The 23,748-nt window shown below is 40.6% G+C and overlaps 1 protein-coding gene across 2 annotated transcripts in view; it reads right to left on the bottom strand.

The window, feature by feature from the left end:
- Positions 1-23,748, bottom strand: part of SCFD2 (sec1 family domain containing 2) — a 236,762-nt gene that overhangs the window by 196,266 nt on the left and 16,748 nt on the right. For both annotated transcript variants that reach the window (XM_058192242.1, XM_058192241.1), the window contains exon 3: positions 1,815-1,942. In XM_058192242.1, the coding sequence (XP_058048225.1) occupies positions 1,815-1,942 (128 nt within the window). The remainder of the gene's footprint in view (positions 1-1,814; positions 1,943-23,748) is intronic.

Raw genomic sequence — 23,748 nt, 5'->3', positions numbered from 1 at the left:
CTCTCAAGTCCCAGCTGATCGGGAGGAAATGTGGATTTTGCAGTAACCTTCCCCTGGATTGGGGTGGAAATGGAGATTTTACAGTGTCTTTCCTCTGCCATGCCCACCAAGCCACGCCCACCAAGCCATGCCACACCCACCAAGCCACACCCACAGAACCGGTAGTAGAAAAATTTGGAGAATGCTGGAGAATTCTAGGAGTTGAAGTCCACCCATCTTTAAAGTGGCTAGGTTTGAGAAACAACAGGTTAAAGGGACAACATTTATTTCACTCTCAAATGCCTAAATGGGGTTTGTGTGACGTTCAAACTAAATTTCCAATATGTATTCCCCCATGATGGATGTGGTACAGAGATAATTGAATTCCAACTCAAACATTCAAAACTGTCGGGAATATGAGGCTCATATAAGTGTTTTCTTATGTCTCCCTTTCCCAATGTCCAAACATGGTCAAATTTCGTTCCTTTGTCATATCTTGGATGTTCTTTCATGTTCAAAAACACCTTATCTCCATAAATCTGTTCTTTCCTTTGAAGTTCTTTCCATCCCACCACCCTCCCTATGTACTTACTGTTTGAGGGATTTACAGTAGCTTTACTCCTGCCTCTCGAACAAAGGCTGCTGTACCAAGTATATTGTTACTATAGGCTAAATCTGCCTGGGGCTTTTTAATGAGACCCCTTAGCCTTTCGGGATTTCATTCTGTGTCGTTTACTAAGGAGGCCCTTTTCCATTAGTGGAGGAGGGAGGCAGCAGAAAGGAGCACTGGTTTCTCAGGATAATTAGAACTGCACAAAAAACAATGGCTACCAGCCTGCCTTCCACTGAGGACCTGTATACTGCAGTCAAAAAGAGGGCTGTGAAAATATTTACAGACCCCTCACATCCTGGACATAAACAGTTTCAAGTCCTACCCTCAAAACGACGCTATAGAGCACTGCACACCAGAACAACTAGACACAAGGACAGTTTCTTCCCGAATGCCATCACTCTGCTAAACAAATAATTCCCTCAACACTGTCAAACTATTTACTAAATCTGTACTACTATTAATCTTCTCATCGTTCCCATCACCCATCTCCTTTCACTTATGACTGTATGACTGTGACCTTGTTGCTGGTATCTTTATGATTTATATTGACTATTTCCTAATATGAATTGATTGCTCATTTGTACCCTATGACTATCAAGTGTTGTGCCTTATGATTCTTGATGAATGTATTTTATTTTTCTCATGTACACTGAGAGCATATGCACCAAAGACAAATTCCTTGTGTGTCCAGTTACACTTGGCCAATAAATAATTCTATTCTATTCTATTCTATTCTATTCTATTCTATTCTATTCTATTCTATTCTATTCTATTCTATTCTATTCTATTCTTCATTCCATTATTCTATTCTATTCTATTCTATTCTATTCTATTCTATTCTATTCTATTCTATTCTATTCTATTCTATTCTATTCTATTCCATTCCATTCCATTCCATTCTATTCTACATCCCAGGCAAAAAATTCGTTAATACAATTTCTGATACATTTATTTCAGCATATTATTAGTCATGCAGTTTAATGCAATTGTGTAACTATTCTAATTCCATTACAAAAAAACAAAACAGAAAGTTGACCGCTTGTCTGCAGAATCCACAGAAATGGTCTCCATGTAACAAAGGCATTAAAACCCTAATCACTTCAGAAAATTTAGCTTCCTGTCCAATGAGAATAATCTCAACTTATCAAATGAATAATAATTAGGAAGTCATGCCACTTCTAGTGCATTCGCAGTAGAGTTAGTTCATGCCGTGCGGGCTCACCCATGCTCATCTTGATAGGCAAGTTTTCTCGGCTTGCAGCTTCCACAAGGTGTCTTCTAACTTCCATCAAACCTTCCTTCTGTTTTAGATTCATTAAGGACTCCCACAGAGTTCTGGCAGCTGGTTCTCTGTTAACAAAAGGAAAATTGACCAAGTTTAGACCAGCATCTGTTAAAATCAAACCGGTTTGTCCTAGCTTAGTGATATCCGTATTACAGAATGCCTAGATATTTTAAAGTGCAGAAATATTGGTTCAGCTTTTAAAATAATAGCCGTCCCTTTTTTGTTGGTAAGAATCTAGGAATTGATACCATATCTATAAGCATGGTTTTACTACAAACTGAGCATTTCGTAAGAGCAGCTGAAGCCTGAGGTCAGGTTGAAAAAACCAAACCAGGTAGTCCTCGAGGTACGACCACAATTTGAGCCCAAAATTTATGTTGCTAAGCGGAACATTTTGTTAAGCGAGTTTGTCCCATTTTACGATTTTTCTTGCCACGGTTGTGAAGCGAATCGCTGCATTTGTTAAGTTAGTAACACGGGTTGTTAAGTGAATCTGGATTTCCCATTGACTTGGCTTGTCAGAAAGTCGCAAAAGAAGATCACGTGACCCCAGGATACAGCAATCGTCATAAATACAAACCAGTAACCAAGTGTCTGAATTTTATTTTTTTTTTAATTCAAAAAGTTTTACAAAAAAATCCCCCCCCCTTTCCCCCCAACCCCCCTCCCTTCACTAATCCCCTCCCCCCTCCCTCCTGACTTCCCGGAACAAGCACAGGGTATAGTTAAAAATAAAACAAACATAGGCTAAGAAAATTTTTCCCCAAAACTATTATACCAATTTTCCCTCTCTAGCTCTGACTTCCTCCTAACATAACCAAAATCCTTCAAAAAAAAAATAACAATTAACAGTAATAAGATATGTAAAGCAATAGAACAAATTAATCCTAAAGTATTTAAAACTAAATACTAAAAAGCTAAAGCATAAAAATCCAATCCCATTCAGAGAATATCTCCCTTATAGCTTCTATAACCATATAATTTTTCCCCCAGGTCTTTCTTACATAAGATCTTTCGAGAATATTCAATTTAAAATTCAGTACAACACATTATAAAATTTCAATACAGAAAATTACAATATCTATTCAACTTTAGTCCTTCCTCATCAAAATCCAGTATAAATCCAAATATCTAGTCTTTTATGATAGATATAAAACATATAATCAACCCATTTCTTCCAGATCTTCCTCACATATTGTCTTTCAGGGACACTAATATTTTTGTCTGAATTTTGATGACATGTTCTCTCACATCCAGGACATAAACTGTTTCAACTCCTACCCTCAAAACGACGCTATAAAGCACTGCACACCAGAACAACTAGACACAAGAACAGTTTTTTCCCGAAGGCCATCACTCTGCTAAACAAATAATTCCCTCAACACTGTCAAACTATTTACTAAATCTGCACTACTATGAATCTTCTCATCGTTCAAATCACCAATCTCTTTCCACTTATGACTGTAACTTTGTTGCTGGCAATCCTTATGATTTATATTGATATATTAACCATCATTTGTGTTCTAAATGTTGTACCTTGATGAACGTATCTTTTCTTGTATGTACACTGAGAGCATATGCACCAAGACAAATTCCTGTGTGTCCAATCACACTTGGCCAATAAAAAATTCTATTCTATTCTATTCTATTCTATTCTATTCTATTCTATTCTATTCTATTCTATGATGCTTGCAACGGTTGTAAGTGTAAAAAACAGTCATAAGTCACCTTTTTTCAGTGCTGTTGTAACTTTGAACGTTCACTAAATAAACCGTTGTAAGTTTTTTTTTTAATTTGAATTTATATCCCGTCCTTCTCCGAAGACTCAGGGCTCAGGAAGTTGAGGAGTACCTGTAATTTTGATTTACTATCCCTGTTCTGAAGGGACGTGGTAGCTCAGTGGCTAAGATGCTGAGCTTGTCGATCGAAAGGTTGGCAGTTCAGCGGTTCGAATCCCGAATGCCGCGGAACAGGGTGAGCTCCTGTTCCTTGTCCCAGCTTCTGCCAACCTAGCAGTTCGAAAGCACGTAAAAAATGCAAGTAGAAAAATAGGGACCACCTTTGGTGGGAAGGTAACAGTGTTCTGTGCGCCTTTGGTGTTTAGTCATACTGGCCACTTGACCATGGAGATATCTGCGGACAGCGCTGGCTCTTTGGCTTTGAAATGGAGATGAGCACCGCCTCCTAGAGTCAGGAATGACTAGCACATATGTGCGAGGGGAACCTTTACCTTTTTATCTCTGCTTTACTTACTACTTAAAGACTATTTTCCTAATTTATATTGTGCCAACATTTCTAGGAACTTTCTTAAGGATACCCATTTGAAAAATGAAAACACACCAGACCGCCGTTTCCAAGCATATGTGCTGCTTGGAAACATAAACATCACATTGTGAGGATTAGAGCCAGGATCTTTCTACAGCACCTTTCTGGAAGAGTGAAAAAGCAAATAAAAACTTTCCAGCAAACATTTGGCTTTTATATATGAAACGGATTTTTTTAAAAAAACATCTAATTTCCCTCTTGCTTGTTTTCATTTTTCAAAGACGTGTACAATCCAGTGAAAATGGATTTGAGAAGGAATCCCAGTCAGTCTTGCTTACAAAAGAAGTCACACATGTTCACACTTAACTTTTGGACTCATCAGCAAATATCAATCCCTGTTTGAACAAATTATGTGTGATACTTAATTTTTTTTTTTAAAAAAAAGGCTTATACGCTAACAACATAATTGATTTTTGGACCGATGAACAGACTACAATTACATCCATCTCGAACGCTATCTCAAATTTATTCCAACAGGCAAAATACCACATAATTATCTTTTGCAACTTCTTCGTTTTAAAAAAAGAATATTTGAAAAGAAAATAATTCCAGCAAGGAATATTGATTTCAACTACGCTGACTGTTCTGAAGTGAATGGTATTACCCATAGTGTGTTCTGTTCTCCTTCGCCTCTGTCTGAGTGATGGCTTAATTAGCCGGCACTATCAGCTCTGGCAGCAGAATAGCAAACGTCTGCCAAGTTCTCTGATATCTCCCTCGATGCTAGTCAGTCACTTCAACTCTCAGTTAATCAGTTGATTTGCCAGCTATGAAGAGACACAGCAGTGCTCACTGCCTTTATATCCTGTGGGGTGTGGCTCCATGACTCAGCACTTTCTAGGCCTGCCCCACCCCTGCTTCTGTTGTTCCCGCCTCTCCTGCCTATGAAACCTAGGGTCCAGCCAGGCCTGATTGCCATCAGCTGGGTCTGGAGGCGTGGCCTGGGGGGGAAAGAGTCAGGGGACGGAGGCCTCGTTATCTCCTCCACCTGGCCTGCCTCTGGCTCCTGGAGCTGAGCCAGGGAAGCCGGTGCTCCCGAGGTAAGTCCTGACGGCCCTTCCCCCTCACTTTCCAAGTCACTTTCTGGCAGCAGGCCCAGCTCCAAGTCACTTTCTGACAGGAGGCCCAGCTCGGGGGGCGCAGACACAACATAGTGGCTTTGTTTACAGTAACTCTTAATTAATCAGCGAGAGAGATTTCTATGTGCTTCAGATCAGGGGTCCCCAACCTTGGCAACTTTAAGCCTGGTGGACTTCAACTTCCAGCAAAGAAGCTTTGCTGGCTGGGTTATTCTGGGAGTTGAAGTCCTCCAGGCTTAAAACTGCCAGGGTTGGGGACCCCGGCTTCAGATAACTTGTTAAAATAGCAATTCTGAACACAGAAATGGGGAATAAGCCTTGTGAACTTCAGTAAGATAGTTTTGAATTAACCAGCTATTTGCAGCAATTCTTCTGTGTTAATTTGTAAGGTCTGTGGTCAAGCTTTAGAGGTTTCAATTTCATTTTAACATAACATAACATAACATAGCAACAGAGTTGGAAGGGACCTTGGAGGCCTTCTAGTCCAACCCCCTGCCCAGGCAGGAAACCCTACACCATCTCAGTCAGATGGTTATCCAACATTTTCTTAAAAATTTCCAGTGTTGGAGCATTCACAACTTCTGAAGGCAAGCCGTTCCACTTATTAATTGTTCTAACTGTCAGGAAATTTCTCCTTAGTTCTAAGTTGCTTCTTTCTTTGATCAGTTTCCACCCATTGCTTCTTGTTCTACCCTCAGGTGCTTTGGAGAACAGCCCGACTCCCTCTTCTTTGTGGCAGCCCCTGAGATATTGGAAGACTGCTATCATGTCTCCCCTAGTCCTTCTTTTCATTAAACTAGACATATCCAGTTCCTGCAACCGTTCTTCATATGTTTTAGCCTCCAGTCCCCTAATCATCTTTGTTGCTCTTCTCTGCACTCTTTCTAGAGTCTCAACATCCTTTTTACATCGTGGCGACCAAAACTGAATGCGATATTCCAAGTGTGGCCTTACCAAGGCATTATAAAGTGGTACTAACACTTCACGTGATCTTGATTCTATCCCTCTGTTTATGCAGCCCAGAAAATTTTAATTGGCTCTTTTTACCATTGAAACAAATGCTTTGTCAATTCCTGGGCATAAAATCCCAGCTATTTCGTAGCAACAGAATTTATGCATCTTTATATGCAGACATGCAAGCAACCTTCGCTTTCCAGCTTGCCAGTTCAGCCCTCCCAACCAGCACATTCCAAGTAAATAATCTACAAAATAGACAAGAAACAGTCTGATGGAACGTATCACTTGAATTTCGCTTTTAATGTCTCAGAAAACTCGATTTGCACTATGAGAGGTGAACTGATCGTTACTCTAAATCAGGGATATCAAACTTGATTTCATTGAGGGCCGCATCAGGGTTATGTTTGACCTCCGGGGGTGGGCAGGGGGGGCGTGGCCAGGGGGGCATCACTCGTGTCAGAGGTGCCTGTGGTAGCCTGAGTACTCTGCCAGCGAAAACTGACTCCTGTTGTGTCTGCGCCCCCGGAGCCGGGCCTCCTGCCAGAAAGTGACTCGGAAAGTGAGGGGGAAGGGCCGTCAGGACTTACCTTGGGAGCACCGGCTTCCCTGGCTCAGCTCCAGGAGCCAGAAGCAGGCCAGGTGGAAGAGATAATGAGGCCTCCGTCCCCTGTCTCTTTCCCCCCCACACCACGCCTTCAGACCCAGCTGATAGCAATCAGGCTTGGTTGGACCCTAGGTTTCGTAGGCAGGAAAGGCGGGAACAATAGTAGCAGGGTGGGGCAGGCCTAGGAAGTGCTGAGTCATGGAGCCACACCCCACAGGATATAAAAGGCAGCGAGAGCTGCTGTGTCTCTTTGTAACAGGCAAATCCACTGATTGACTAAGAGCTGAAGTTTGTTCTTGGGTGACTCACCAGTTTCCTGGAAGATAACGGAAGCTCTTGGCAGACGCTGGCTATTCTGCTGCCAGAGCTGATAGTGCCAGCTAATTCAGCCATCACTCGGACAGAGGCGAAGGAGGACAGAACAGCTCCCGAGCTCTGTTTTCAGCTGCGGCAGCCTCCTGTAACCTTCTGCTAGCAAAAACAGAGCTCGGGAGGGCTGCCCACTGGCAGAAGTACCGCAGGCCAGTTCTTCGCTGTTTCCAGGGCAGCCCGTGGGCCAGATCTAAGCACCCCATGAATCAATCCAGCCCCCGGGCCTTGAATTTGACATCCCTCCTTTAGAAGACCCAAAGGCTGCGCATCTGTATTCTGATTGACTTTACTGGAGCAAATTGACTCTGGCTATAGAAGAATTCTAGAGGACATCTTACTGGGGGAAAAGTTTTCAAAGTAAAATTCTGAAAGCACAGAAAGATTATTTTTCAGAATATTTGCCAAGTTCTGAGGTCATTAACGAAGTAAAGGGGATTCAGCCCAGGAACATTTTACCAAACGATAGTGAATAGTTCCCAAAGATTTTAAGGATGTTTTCCGAAGATTACAATGCGTTACGTCAACTTTTGGTCTTGGGCTTTATTTCAAATTATGTCCCCCGCCAACAAAAGTTCTAAGTAGCATCAAATTTCTAGGTTCTACCACATCGCAAGATCTAAAATAGATAGCTAACATCAAAAACATCATCAAAAAAGGACAACAAAGAATGTTCTTTCAGCGCCAACTCAGAAAGCTCAAACTGCCCAAGGAGCTGCTGATCCAGTTCTACAGAGGAATGATTGAGTCGGTCATTTGCACCTCTATAACTCTCTGGTTTGGTTCTGCAACCCAACAAGACAGACACAGACTTCAGAGGATAATTAGAACTGCAGAAAAAACAATTGCTACCAACCTGCCTTCCACTGAGGACCTGTATACCGCACGAGTCAAAAAGAGGGCTGTGAAAATATTTACAGATCCCTCACATCCTGGACATAAACTATTTCGAACTCCTACCCTCAAAACGATGCTACAGAGCACTGCACACCAGAACAAATAGACACAAGAACAGTTTTTCCCCGAAGGCCATCACTCTGCTAAACAAATAATTCCCTCAACACTGTCAAACTGTTTACTAAGTCTGCACTACTATTAATCTCATCATTCCCATCACTCATCTCCTTCCACTTATGACTGTATGACTAACTTTGTTGCTTGTATCCTTATGTTTTATATTGACATTGTTTCCTGATTGTTCATTTGTATCCTATGACTATCATTAAGTGTTGTATCATTAAGTGTTAAATTCGTACCCTATGACTATCATTGTGTTGTAAGTGTTGTTCCTTGATGAAGGTATCTTTTCTTTTATGTACACTGAGAGCATCTGCACCAAGACAAATTCCTTGTGTGTCCAATCACACTTGGCCAATAAAAAATTCTATTCTATTCTATTTTAAATAGAATTTATCCTGATTTGCACTAAATGGAAACTAACAGCAAGCTCCAGTTGAAAACTTACGACAAATAGAATAGAATAGAATAGAATTTTATTGGCCAAGTGTGATTGGACACACAAGGAATTTGTCTTGGTGCATATGCTCTCAGTGTACATAAAAGAAAAGATACGTTCATCAAGGTACGACATTTACAACACAATTGATGGTCAATATATCAATATAAATCATAAGGATTGCCAACAACAAGTTATAGTCATACAGTCATAAGTGGAAAGAGATTGGTGATGGGAACGATGAGAAGATTAACAGTAGTGCAGATTCAGTAAATAGTCTGACATTGTTGAGGGAATTATTTGTTTAGCAGAGTGATGGCCTTCGGGGGAAAACTGTTCTTGTGTCTAGTAGTTCTGGTGAGCAGTGCTCTATAGCGTCGTTTTGAGGGTAGGGGTTGAAACAGTTTATGTCCAGGATGCGAGTGATCTGCAAATATTTTCACGGCCCTCTTCTTGATTCGTGCAGTATACAGGTCCTCAGTGGAAGGCAGGTTGGTAGCAATTGTTTTTTCTGCAGTTCTAATGATCCTCTGAAGTCTGTGTCTGTCTTGTTGGGTTGCAGAACCGAACCAGACAGTTATAGAGGTGCAAATGACAGACTCAATAATTTCTCTGTAGAAATGGAAACTGTTTTAGTGAAAAATGGAGTTAGGTGCTGAACACTGATTACCATTTAATGAAATGTAAAACAAAATTGTTCTAGGGAAATACGTTTAGATCCCTGTGAAATGAACTTTCCAAAAAGAAGTAGGACATATGTGATTTCTGGCCTAGGCTTGTCATAGTGACAGATCTGCATGTCTTGGTCAAAGTAATAGATAAGAAAGGGATCACGATAATAAAATACCAAAATACAGCCCTGTCTGCATATACATTTCCAATATTCTGTCCCGCTGCATTGCGGCCAAGAAACAAATAGCGAAGAGGCCTTTCCGCTTAGGAAGAGGTTTGATTCTTAATTAATCTAGCAAAGCAAGGAATGAAACTGGTTCACATCAAGCATCCAAAGTGACAAATGCAGGCTTTTCATTTCACTAATCAAGGCTAATGGTTGCTTGGTATTTCTTTGGAACTGTACTGAAATGCGGGTAACCTTTTTAACTGCATAAAATCATTAGGAAAAAAAAACCAAGTATATTTCCGCTACCGGTTCTCCAGAACCTGCTAGATTTCACCCCTGGTCTGGGCTATACCCAGGCTATTCCAACAGTGGAATAGGATTATCTTGAAACTCCCCCCACACAAAAAAAGTGGTGTTATGAGCCATCAAACCTCAAAATACACTTTTCCCAAAAGGTTTCCATGATTTTGGCCACTACTGTACATATACTGTATACACACACATATTCTCCCTCTCTCTCACTTCCCACCTTCCCTCCCTCCCTCTCTTACACCCTCATGTATATTCTGAATAAAATAAAATTATCCAAAAGAAATTTTAAACTTCTCTTGCACTGTTAAATCTGAGAAACAGGTAGTACAATAGCTGACCTAGCATGTTCACCCCAAAGATGGATTAATCTTGAGCCTAAGCCACTTCTGGCTATCCATACTCAGGCAGGTTCAATTGCTCTAAGTTATTCTTTGCTTGACTATCACATAAAAGCTGTCATGTTTATCCCACAAAGGGGCTCAATTCAGAAGTGCCTTAACACCAGGCCGCCACCAAAGCTAAAATAAAAGCCCAACAATCAACCCGACATTATTAAAAATGTAAACCACCTTTCCTAAAAAGCAATTATGGTTTACACCAGCAGCCCCCAATTTTTGGGGCACCGGGGACCAGGTTCCACGGAGACAGTTTTTTTCCACGGATCAGAGGGGGGGGCGTGGTTTTGTGCGCTGCCTGCATCCCGCTTAGCTTGTTTGCGTGGCCCCGTTTCTGACATGCCGCGGATCGGTGCCAGTCCACGGACCATGGATCGGGGACTCCTGCTTTACACAATGAAATGTTAAGAGATGTTTCTGCGAGAGCAAATAATTCAACACAACACAGTTAGCTTGAAATGGTATAGATAAAAGTAGAAAGCCCTCTTAAAACATACAGATCACCCTTGATGTTGTTAAATTCACATTCACCTTGCACAAAATACTCCAAGGAGCACTGGGCCATCAGTCTATGTCATCTTTATTTGTGACAGTGCATCAAACCTGCAAGCTATCTGACAGGAGGAGGTCTGGCTTCCATCAGGAGGCACCTCCCGATGATAATAGTTGTTGAGAGTTTGAGGAGCCTTAGACCCAACACATCTGGAGGACATCAGCTCCTTCTGTGACAAGGCAACCCAGAGGCCCTTGCTTAAGATACATATATCTGATGAGAAAACGGAATATTTGTTAGATAACCTGCTGCCTTCCAGATGTTTTGCCAACCAAAATAAGGGACAATAAGGACGATGACGCTAAATGCTGGAAATGCCTTTTTTTTTATTATTTACATTTATATCCCGCCCTTCTCCAAAGACTCAGGGCGGCTTACACTATGTTAGCAATAGTCTTCATTCTATTTGTATATTTATATACAAAGTCAACTTATTGCCCCCAACAATCTGGGTCCTCATTTTACCTACCTTATAAAGGATGGAAGGCTGAGTCAACCTTGGGCCTAGTGGGGCTTGAACCTGCAGTAATTGCAAGCAGCTGCTGTTAATAACAGACTGCATTAGCAGCCTGAGCCACTCAAGGACCCTATAAGATACCAGGATCGCATTATCATATGTGGTGGACTTGCCCAGAATCGAGGGACTACTGGATTAAAATTAGAACATGGCTAGAGGAAATGATACAACAACGTATCGATTTAAAACCTGAACTGTTCCTATTGGGTATTTTACCAGAGAAATATAGTAAAGAGAATACTTATTTGATTATACATATTGTAACTGCAGCGAGAACTGTATTTGCGCAAAATTGGAAAGCAGGGGAAATCCCTTTAAGAGGGAGAAGTAATTAAGAAAATACTGGAATGTGCAGAAATGAACAGATTAACAATGGTAATTAAAGAAAAGGAAGTGCAGGACCTATTTCACAGACAAAAGCCAGGAAAAGCTCCAGGCCCAGACAAGATAACTCCTTCTTGCTTAAAAGTCTGTGCTGACCAATTGGCCCCCATCTTCACCCATATTTTCAATAAATCACTAGAGATGTGCTATGTTCCTTCTTGCTTCAAACGCTCTACCATCATCCCAGTGCCGAAGAAGCCCACCATCAAGGAACTGAATGACTACAGACCAGTTGCTCTAACATCTGTAGTCATGAAAACCTTTGAAAGGCTAGTGCTTTCCTACCTGAAAACCATCACGAATCCGCTCTTAGACCCCTTGCAATTTGCATACCGAGCAAATAGATCAACAGATGATGCTGTTAATATGGCTCTGCACTACATCCTACAACATCTTGAGTCTCCAAAGACCTATGCAAGGGTCCTTTTTGTAGACTTTAGTTCAGCATTCAATACCATCATTCCAGACATTCTTCTAACTAAGCTAAACCAGCTACAGGTACCGGAACAGACTTGTAAGTGGATCACAAGCTTCCTAACAAACAGGAAGCAGCAGGTGAAGCTAAGCAAGATCACATCAAATACCTGTACAATTAGCACAGGGCCCCCCCAAGGCTGTGTGCTCTCCCCACTTCTCTTCTCTCTGTATACCAATGACTGCATCTCCAATGATCCATCTGTTAAGCTACTGAAGTTCGCAGATGACACAACAGTGATTGGTCTCATTCGAGACAATGACGAATCCGCATATAGGCGAGAGGTCGAACAACTAGCCTTGTGGTGCAACCAAAACAATCTGGAACTGAACACACTCAAAACCGTAGAAATGGTGGTAGACTTTAGGAAAAACCCTTCCATACTTCCACCTCTCACAATACTTGACAACACAGTATCAACAGTAGAAACCTTCAAATTTCTGGGTTCTATCATATCGCAAGATCTCAAATGGACAGCTAACATCAAAACATCATTAAAAAGGACAACAAAGAATGTTCTTTCTCGCCAACTCAGTAAGCTCAAACTGCCCAAGGAGCTGCTGATCCAATTCTACAGAGGAATTATTGAGTCTGTCATTTGCACCTCTATAACTGTCTGGTTCGGTTCTGCAACCCAACAAGAAAAACACAGACTTCAGAGGATAATTAGAACTGCAGAAAAACAATTGCAACCAACCTGCCTTCCATATGTTTTGCCAACCAAAATAAGGGACAATAAGGACGATGACGCTAAATGCTGGAAATGCCTTTTTTTTTATTATTTACATTTATATCCCGCCCTTCTCCAAAGACTCAGGGCGGCTTACACTATGTTAGCAATAGTCTTTATTCTATTTGTATATTTATATACGAAGTCAACTTATTGCCCCCAACAATCTGGGTCCTCATTTTACCTACCTTATAAAGGATGGAAGGCTGAGTCAACCTTGGGCCTAGTGGGGCTTGAACCTGCAGTAATTGCAAGCAGCTGCTGTTAATAACAGACTGCATTAGCAGCCTGAGCCACTCAAGGACCCTATAAGATACCAGGATCGCATTATCATATGTGGCTATGGCAAACCTCCTTCCCAGGCTGAAGGTAATCAACAACTGGCAGATGACCTGAATGAGTTTTACTGCAGGTTTGAAAGGAAACTACAGCCACCTATCTCCACAACCCCCATCTCAGACACACCAACAACAGCCAAGCCTCCTACAACTGACCCCATTTCATTGGGTTCACAACCCCTAGTGATCACAGAAAAGGAAGTGCAGGACCTATTTCACAGACAAAAGCCAGGAAAAGCTCCAGGCCCAGACAAGATAACTCCTTCTTGCTTAAAAGTCTGTGCTGACCAATTGGCCCCCATCTTCACCCATATTTTCAATAAATCACTAGAGATGTGCTATGTTCCTTCTTGCTTCAAACGCTCTACCATCATCCCAGTGCCGAAGAAGCCCACCATCAAGGAACTGAATGACTACAGACCAGTTGCTCTAACATCTGTAGTCATGAAAACCTTTGAAAGGCTAGTGCTTTCCTACCTGAAAACCATCACGGATCCGCTGTTAGACCCCTTGCAATTTGCATACCGAGCAAATAGATCAACAGATGATGCTGTTAATATGGCTCTGCACTACATCCTACAACATCTTGAGTCTCCAAAGACCTATGCAAGGGTCCTTTTTGTAGACTTTAGTTCAGCATTCAATACCATCATTCCAGACATTCTTCTAACTAAGCTAAACCAGCTACAGGTACGGAACAGACTTGTAAGTGGATCACAAGCTTCCTAACAAACAGGAAGCAGCAGGTGAAGTTAAGCAAGATCACATCGAATACCTGTACAATTAGCACAGGGGCGCCCCAAGGCTGTGTGCTCTCCCCACTTCTCTTCTCTCTGTATACCAATGACTGCATCTCCAATGATCCATTTGTTAAGCTACTGAAGTTCGCAGATGACACAACAGTGATTGGTCTCATTCGAGACAATGACGAATCCGCATATAGACGAGAGGTCGAACGACTAGCCTTGTGGTGCAACCAAAACAATCTGGAACTGAACACACTCAAAACCGTAGAAATGGTGGTAGACTTTAGGAAAAACCCTTCCATACTTCCACCTCTCACAATACTTGACAACACAGTATCAACAGTAGAAACCTTCAAATTTCTGGGTTCTATCATATCAAGATCTCAAATGGACAGCTAACATCAAAACATCATTAAAAATGACAACAAAGAATGTTCTTTCTGCGCCAACTCAGTAAGCTCAAACTGCCCAAGGAGCTGCTGATCCAATTCTACAGAGGAATTATTGAGTCTGTCATTTGCACCTCTATAACTGTCTGGTTCGGTTCTGCAACCCAACAAGAAAAACACAGACTTCAGAGGATAATTAGAACTGCAGAAAAATAATTGCTACCAACTTGCCTTCCATTGAGGACCTGTATACTGCACGAATCAAGAAGAGGGCCGTGAAAATATTTGCAGATCCCTCGCATCCTGGACATAAACTGTTTCAACTCCTACCCTCAAAACGACGCTATAGAGCACTGCACACCAGAACAACTAGACACAAGAACAGTTTTTTCCCGAAGGCCATCACTCTGCTAAACAAATAATTCCCTCAACACTGTCAGACTATTTACTGAATCTGCACTACTATTAATCGTTTCATAGTTCCCATCACCAATCTCTTTCCACTTATGACTGTATGACTATAACTTGTTGCTGGCAATCCTTATGATTTATATTGATATATTGACCATCAATTGTGTTGTAAATGTTGTACCTTGATGAACGTATCTTTTCTTTTATGTACACTGAGAGCATATGCACCAAGACAAATTCCTTGTGTGTCCAATCACACTTGGCCAATAAAAATTCTATTTTATTCTATTCTATGTGGTGGACTTGCCCAGAATCGAGGGACTACTGGATTAAAATTAGAACATGGCTAGAGGAAATGATACAACAACGTATCGATTTAAAACCTGAACTGTTCCTATTGGGTATTTTACCAGAGAAATATAGTAAAGAGAATACTTATTTGATTATACATATTGTAACTGCAGCGAGAACTGTATTTGCGCAAAATTGGAAAGCAGGGGAAATCCCTTTAAGAGGGAGAAGTAATTAAGAAAATACTGGAATGTGCAGAAATGAACAGATTAACAATGGTAATTAAAGAAAAGGAAGAATCAGAGTATTTTAAAGTATGGGGGGCAATTATATCAATGCTTAGAGAAGAGATATATTAGAACTGCAGAAAAAACAATTGCAACCAACCTGCCTTCCACTGAGGACCATGTATACTGCACGAGTCAAAAAGAGGGCTGAGGAAATATCTACAGACCTCTTACAACCTGGACATAAACTATTTCGAACTCCTACCCTCAAAACGACGCTGCAGAGCACTGCACACCAGAACAAATAGACACAACAACAATTTTCCTCCGAACGCCATCACTCTGCTAAACAAATAATTCCCTCAACGTTGTCAAACTATTCATGAAGTCTGTATTACTATTAATCTTCTCATCGTTCACATCACTCAGCTCCTCCCACTTATGATTGTATGAGTGTAACTTTGTTGCTGGTATCCTTATGATTTATAGTGACTGTTTCCTAATATGATTCGATTGCTTAATTGTAGCCTATGACTATCATTAAGTGTTGTATCTTATGATTCTTGACAAACGTATCTTTTCTTTTATGTACACTGAGAGCGTATGCACCAAGACAAATTCCTTGTGTGTCCAATCACACTTGGCCAATAAAGAATTCTATTCTATTCTATTCTATTCTTCATTCCATTATTCTATTCTATTCTATTCTATTCTATTCTATTCTATTCTATTCTATTCTATTCTATTCTATTCTATTCTATTCTATTCGTTCTATTCGTTCAACCTGGGTCTCTGAAAATGCCTATGTCTCTTTCTTTTCCCCCTTTCTAGTTGATGTAACCATTCCCAATGCATGCTGTAGCTTTATAGTTACAACAGAAGATTCTGGATGATTTTCCAGTAAAGATTATTGTAATGCTCTCTACATGGGGCTCCCCTTGAGGTGCACCCGGAGGCTTCAGTTAGTCCAGAATGCAGCTGCGAGGGTGATAGAGGGAGCTTCACGTATCTCCCACATAACACCACTCCTGCGCAGACTGCACTGGCTACCTGTGGTCTTTCAGGTGCACTTTAAGGTTTTGGTTACTACCTTTAAAGCGCTCCATGGCTTAGGGCCTGGGTACTTACGGGACCGCCTGCTGTTACCTCATGCCTCCCACCGACCCGTACGCTCACACAGAGAGGGACTTCTCAGGGTGCCGTCCACCAAGCAATGTCGGCTGGCGGCCCCCAGGGGAAGAGCCTTCTCTGTGGGGGCTCCCACCCTCTGGAACGAGCTTCCCCCGGGCTTACGCCAAATACCTGGCCTTCGGACCTTCCGCCGCGAATTGAAAACACATTTATTTATTTGCGTGGGGCTGGCTTAAATTTTATTGGTTTTAAATTTTTATTATTAATTTTTAATGGGTTTTAGTTTTTATGTTCCAAAGTTTTAGGCCAATTATGTAATAAGTTTTTTAATTCGTATTTTAAATTGTATATTACATTGTTTGTTTTACCTCGGCTGTACACCGCCCTGAGTCCTTCGGGAGAAGGGCGGTATAAAAATTGAATTAATAATAATAATAATAATAATAATAATAATAATAATAATAATAATAATGACCACAGATGGGAATTTTGCTCACCAGACACAGAGGTGCTCCCCCCCCCAAGAGGCAACTGGACTTCCTGTTTTTTCTTTGAAGACATTTCGCTTCTCATCCAAGAAGCTTCTTTAGCTCTGATTTGGATGGTGGAGAATGGAAGGATTTATATACTCCTCGCAGACTGCTGGTCATTTGCATCCTTTTAGCTGAAGAAGCTTCTTGGATGAGAAGCGAAACGTCTTCAATGAAAAACCCAAAAGTCTACTTGCCTCTTGAAAAAAGCACCTTTGGGACGAGAGGTAAGGTTCTGCATTCAGCCCATATTTATTGGGTTACCAGGCAGAATCTCAAGAAAGTCACAGGTCATTACCTGGCACAGAGGACAAAAGATATGGAAGTGTTAAAAGACTTGGGACCATGACAATGGCCGTTATGAAAAAGACAAAAGACCAAAAATATTTGATGGTATTGTTTTCACAAGCTTTACAAAAACTTCCCACTGGCAACACATTATCATCTTGTGATTAATGGTGTTTAAATTCCCACAAGCTTACAAAACAAAACATGCCAATCCATATTCTAAAAAACAAAACAACACCCAGTCAACATTAAAGAAAGACTAAAGGTTTTATTAAAAAAAGTAATTTAAACTTATTCCCCTATTTTATTCTAACCCCCTCAAGCTGCTTTGATAAGAGACTCAACTTTAGCTGTTTATTTTGGCACACGCAGAGGACTAGTGATTATGGTTTGATGCAAATGCCAAAAATCAAGAGTTACAGCCCAAAACCAGAGAAATGCTTTCAGACTTTCTCCCCGAGAGATTCGTAGCAGCTTTTTATTTGGCTGAGCTGTGCAAATTATTTCCCAGAGATATTCGTTAGTAAACAGCTTTTACTAGGCTTCTTGCCTCCAATAAGGTAGCCCTTCACTTACGACCGTATGGTGACCACAGCAAGAAAGGTCGTAAGATTGGGTGCAACTTGTTTAGGGTCCAGGAGAGGACTACCTGTATCTGGGCTAAAAATAATAAGAAACTGTATCATTAGGATTAGTAGAAGGCTGATGAGTAGACAAAATTACTTTGGATTAAACCAGGGGTCTGCAAACTTGGCTCTTTTAAGACTTGTGGACTTCAACTCCCAGAGTTCCTCAGCCAGCTTTGAGTTGAAGTCCACAAGTCTTAAAAGAGCCAAATTTGCAGATCCCTGGATTAAACAATGTAAAAAAATGTTGGTAATTTGAGTTATAAATCACAGACGTGTGTGTGTGTGTGTGTGTGAGAGAGAGAGAGAGAGAGAGAGAGAGAGAGTTTGACTAATGCAACAGTTAATCTGAGATATATATGGAACACAGTATAAGTTCTTCCAATTTTAAATATTTTACTGGCCATATAATTTGGTATATACAACTTTAATTCTATATAGAAGGTTTTTACTGGTTGGCAAGTTCTTCAATTGCAAGTACATAAAATCATTTTTCCAAACGAAGAGATTTTCAAGAAAGTTGCAAATATTTTTCAACATTGAAACTATTTATAGATATTGCCCTATTTAATAAATTGTAAAACAAGCTAACAAAAATAAAAACAAGACAATACAGGTGGTTTTCGCTTACAACAGTTCATTTAGTGACCTTTCAAAGTGAGAACGGCACTGAAAAATGTGACTTATGACCGTTTTTCACAGTAACGACCTTTGCAGCATCCCCATGATCACATGATCAAAATTCGGATGCTTGGCAATTGGCTCAGACTTATGACCGTTGCTGTCTCCGAAGGTCATGTGATCCCCTTTTACGACCTTCTCACAAGCCAAGTCAATGGGGAAGCCAGATTCACTTAACAACCAGGTTACTAACTTATCAACGGCAGTGATTCACTTAGCAACTGTGGCAAGAAAGGTCACAAAATGGGGCAAAAATCACTTAGCAAATGTCTCACTTAACAGCATAAATTTTGGGCTCAACTGCGTTTGCAAGTCGAGGACGACTGTCATTAATTCTAATTTCAATGACACTGAATTTAAAAAAAATCAGAAATTCTAAGCAAGATCTGAAAATGCTTGCTGCATTACGAAACGTGTCTGAAATGACATTACCGAAGATATTTTGAGGGCGAAAGAACTGTGCTACGTTGATCTTACACAAGAAAGATCAGTTGCCCTGAACAATTCTGGCAAGGATATAATTTCCCTTAAAAGATAAAGCTAATCTTAAAAAAAAAGAGCTTGCAAAAAGCAAAATAAAAATAAAAATATATTTTCCAGAAGAGAATAAAGATTTCACAATCTTGCACATTAATTGGCTAAACAAACTTAAGTTTTGCTTTAGAGATTTCAATGATTAATAGCCGTAACTCTCCTTCATAGTTTAAAAAGGTCATTTACCGAAAGAAAAGATACATACATGATCACTTACTGATTTCTAAAATCGATGATATAGTAATCAACAATTTATTGATAGTTTATGTGAAGAGAAGCTTACTGAGAAACAGAAGGGAGTTGCATCAGTTGACCTTAAGATACCGTACTTTTCAGATTATAAGACGAACTTCATTTCCCCTTAAAAGAGGGTGGAAATGTTGGTGCGTCTTATACACCGAATAAAGCCATTTTTGGCCTCCCCAAACCCCACCCCGTGCGTCCTGTTTTCACCAAAAAAGGCTGTTTTTTCACAAAAACAGGATGCGCAGAGGGTTTGGGAGGCCTGCAGAGTGCTCCTGGGGGCCGGGGAGGGCAAACACGCGACACATGGGGAGTTTGGGAGGCCAAAAATGGGCCCATTTTTTGCAAAAACGGGATGCGCAGAGGATTTGGGAGGCCTGCAGAGTGCTCCTGGGGGGCTGGGGAGGGCAAAAATGCAACAGGTAGGCCAAAAATTGGTCCGTTTTTTGCAAAAACGGGACACGGAGAGGGTTTGGGAGGCCTGCGGAGTGTTCCTGGGAGCCGCGGGAGGGCAAAAACTGGATGCACGGAGGCCCAAAACTACTTTTTTTTTCTTATTTTCCTCTTCGAAATCTTGGTGCTTCTTATACTCCGGTGCGTCTTATAGTCCGAAAAATACGGTAACCAAGGGTCTCAATTTCTTCTCTAGGGTAACCTTTTTTTTTCTTTTTTTAATATAAAGGAATAAAATGGCTAAGACATAGGCTTCCAGGGATTCATGTTTGCAGACAGTGGGTTTTCAACTGAAAACATCTGGGTTATATCCCAAGGCTATATATTATAACATTCCTGGAGTTCTTCCAGACTCCAATGCTAACAATAGCTTGTATGCTTGGAAGGATGTGTGTGTGTTGGGAAGAAGTATTATTTTTTGAGTGGAAGGTAAAAATGGATTCCTGAAGCAAAAGCCAGCTTCTTTAAGTTATACTAACGCACTGTGATTTGTTATCTCAAGAGAATGTGCTTTAAATCAAGGCCAGAGGGAAACTTTTATAAAATTCCCACAATTTCTGTTAAATATTGAATATTCTTGGTAGGCAAGACAATGCTTGTACTTTACTGATTAGTGAAACAAACTAGGAAATTGCTGGGCCAATAAATCTTTCCTACTCAAGAGCAAAAAAAAAAAAGGTGCTCAAGGAAGAAAGATTCCTGTCTTGATGGGTAGCGATGACCATCCAAAAACTATGGATTGCTGTTATTTGACTGCATTACACTGTGGGGGTGAAACACAATCCTTTTCTCTCTGCTCTTTGAGGCAGGCCACGTCAGGAAACAGATACAAGAAATACTAAAATTCTACTTTACTACTATAATGGCAAAACCCTAGAAAGCCTGAGAGTATTTTCACTTCCCTCCCTCTTATAGAATAGAATAGAATAGAATAGAATAGAATAGAATAGAATAGAATAGAATAGAATAGAATAGAATAGAATAGAATTCTTTATTGGCCAAGTGTGATTGGACACACAAGGAATTTGTCTTTGGTGCATATGTACATAAAAGATAAGTTCATCAAGAATCATAAGGTACAACACTTAGTGATAGTCATAGGGTACAATAAGCATTCGGGAAACAATATCAATATAAATCGTAAGCATACAAGCAACAAAGTTACAGTCATACAGTCATAAGTGGGATGAGATGGGTGGTGGGAACGATGAGAAGATTAATAGTAGTGCAGATTTAGTAAATAGTTTTAAGTGTTAAGGGAATTATTTGTTTAGTAGAGTGATGGCGTTCAGGAAAAAACTGTTCTTGTGTCCAGTTGTTCTGGTGTGCAATGCTCTAATGTGTCGTTTTGAGGGTAGGAGTTGAAACAGTTTATATCCAGGATGTGAGGGGTCTGTAAATATTTTCACAGCCCTCTTTTTGACTTGTGAAGTATACAGGTCCTCAGTGGAAGGCAGGTTGGTAGCAATTATTTTTTCTGCAGTTCTAATTATCCTCTGAAGTCTGTGTCTGTCTTATTGGGTTGCTGAACCAAACCACACACTTATATCAAAAAGAATCGAGGCGAAGCCACCTTGAGTTCCTTTCTCACATTATTTTGTTTTCCTGGGCTAAGATCTAGTTAACTAATTATCATCAACTTCTTTTAATGAGCTCATAATCCCTTGCAGGGTGGAGTCTGGGCAACTGAATGGAGCTGAGTACTGGCCGGATGCCCTTCCTGTCGCCAATGCGGAGTTTTATTCAGCAGATACATTCTCATTGTGGCCAGAGAGAGAAATATCTGCCTCTACCTAGGATCAAACTGGTTAACTCGTGGTCCCTACATATCTTCTCCAAAATGATCTCTGTGGTTCCTCTAGACTTTTCTTCCTCATTGACAGCCAGGTTTGTCACAAGAAAGAGATTTCTGAAGCTGTGTTATTATTTCAGGAGACCAAAACAACCGTGGAACTTCCCCCTGCCCCCGCTTTCAATTTTGGGGAGAAAGGTACAGAAGGTTTGCTTATTGTGTGGCTGAGCCAATCCAGTTAATTCATATTTAGTGTGAAGCTGCAAACAGGAAAGACAGATGCTTCCTTTTTTAATATAATTTTTAAAAAATGTTTAACAAACAAACATACATAAAATCATCATCAATCCAAATACATTGTGTCGGTGGGTTGATCCCCTACCCTGTGTGCCCATATACATTCCAATTAATTTATCTAAACTTGCATTTGATCAATCTGATATGTATCTCAACTATAATCAAATAATTTCCAATTAATTACAACATTTCAATTTCTCCCTCAAAATCAACTTTCCAAATTAATGTTATACATCTTCAAATACATTCCCTAAAGACAATTATATAATTTAAACATTTCCCTATATTCTAACCTTTCTTAATTCCTTTTAACATAATTCCCCTTCTAACCATTGATAAAAGAGATCCCATATCTTATAGAATTGTTTGTCCTCTTCTCTAATTTCTAGAGTCAATTTACTCATTTCTGCGCGCTCCATCATTTTCCTAATAATTTCATCTGGATGCTTCCTTAAGAGTGGTGGTTCACATCGAACCTCTAAACAATTAGAGAGGAATGATCTCTTCTAGCTTCCATCCAGAAATGAAGAATCATCGTTTTTCCTTACATTCAGAAGGAGAAAAGGAAGCATTTCCCATAGTAATCTCTAGGGGCAAGTGAAATGGTCGATTACTGTCTAAATCATTCACTTTTTGTGTCAAAACAGTGAGCCGATATATAGCAAAATACACCTTAATCACAAAAAGATATGATGCTTATAAATGACAGATGCCAACTTCTGGGTAAGTTCCTAATTGTGACAAGATGCAAAGTGTACAGCTGGAGTTGTCTTCCAGGCGCATAGCTCTGTAATGCTGTGGTCAACCAATCTCCAAAGTACTACTTTAACTCAGCAAATCCACAAAAGGAAAACACATATCTTAAACCTGTAGCAAGCATTTCGTGCAACCCAACATCTTATAGCAAAGGACAAGTCCCTGAAGGCTATTTAATACCGACTTAAAACGAAGAGCCACCCATAAGCACAATTCAGATAAACAATTGCCAAGCTATCGTCTCAATTCAGGACACCATATATGCAATTTTAAGACACGCTTTAACATCCGTGATAACAAGACATTTATATCCTTAGTGGTGGAATGTGTGAAACAACTCAGCTGCTCAAAAATTAGCTGAGGAAGGAAAAATATTTTCATCTTTGCCGGCTGAGCAATACCAGAAGTTGCTTCTCACGGCCAGTTTTGAGAATCTCCATTGGCCCTAAAGTTAGGAAATGTAACTGATAATAGTTAACTTAATAAACCTCAACTTTTTTAGATCCTTCCTTATATCTGTTTCCTTCCCCCTATTCTTTACAAGACTGAAGCAAATCTCTATTCCAAGAAAACTGATAACCATACAGGACTTGTGTTCAACCCAGCTGACCGAAGGCTTTAATAACCATTAAGGAAAGTCACGGGATGCGGTAGTTCAGTGGCTAAGATGCTGAGCTTGTCGATCGAAAGGTCGGCAGTTCAGCGGTTCGAATCCCTAGTGCCGCGTAACAGGGTGAGCTCCTGTTACTCGTCCCGGCTTCTGCCAACCTAGCAGTTCGAAAGCACGTAAAAAATACAAGTAGAAAAATAGGGACCACCTTTGGTGGGAAGGTAACAGCGTTCCGTGCGCCTTTGGCATTGAGTCATGCCGGCCATATGACCATGGAGACGTCTTTGGACAGCGCTGGCTCTTCGGCTTTGAAACGGAGATGAGCACCGCGCCCTAGAGTCGGGAATGAGTAGCACGTATGTGCGAGGGGAACCTTTACCTTCACGAAAAATCTGACTTTTAGGTTTGCAAAGCCAAAAGGTTAAGGACAGGCAACTGCAGATACAGGTATTCCTCGACTTACAACAGTTCATTTAGTGATGGTTCAAAGTCAGAACAGCACTGGAAAAAGCAACTCGTGATGGTTTTTCA

Source organism: Ahaetulla prasina, chromosome 8 (genome assembly GCF_028640845.1).
Source record: "Ahaetulla prasina isolate Xishuangbanna chromosome 8, ASM2864084v1, whole genome shotgun sequence".
Taxonomy (NCBI): domain Eukaryota; kingdom Metazoa; phylum Chordata; class Lepidosauria; order Squamata; family Colubridae; genus Ahaetulla; species Ahaetulla prasina.
This window is presented reverse-complemented; position numbering and strand designations above follow the sequence as displayed.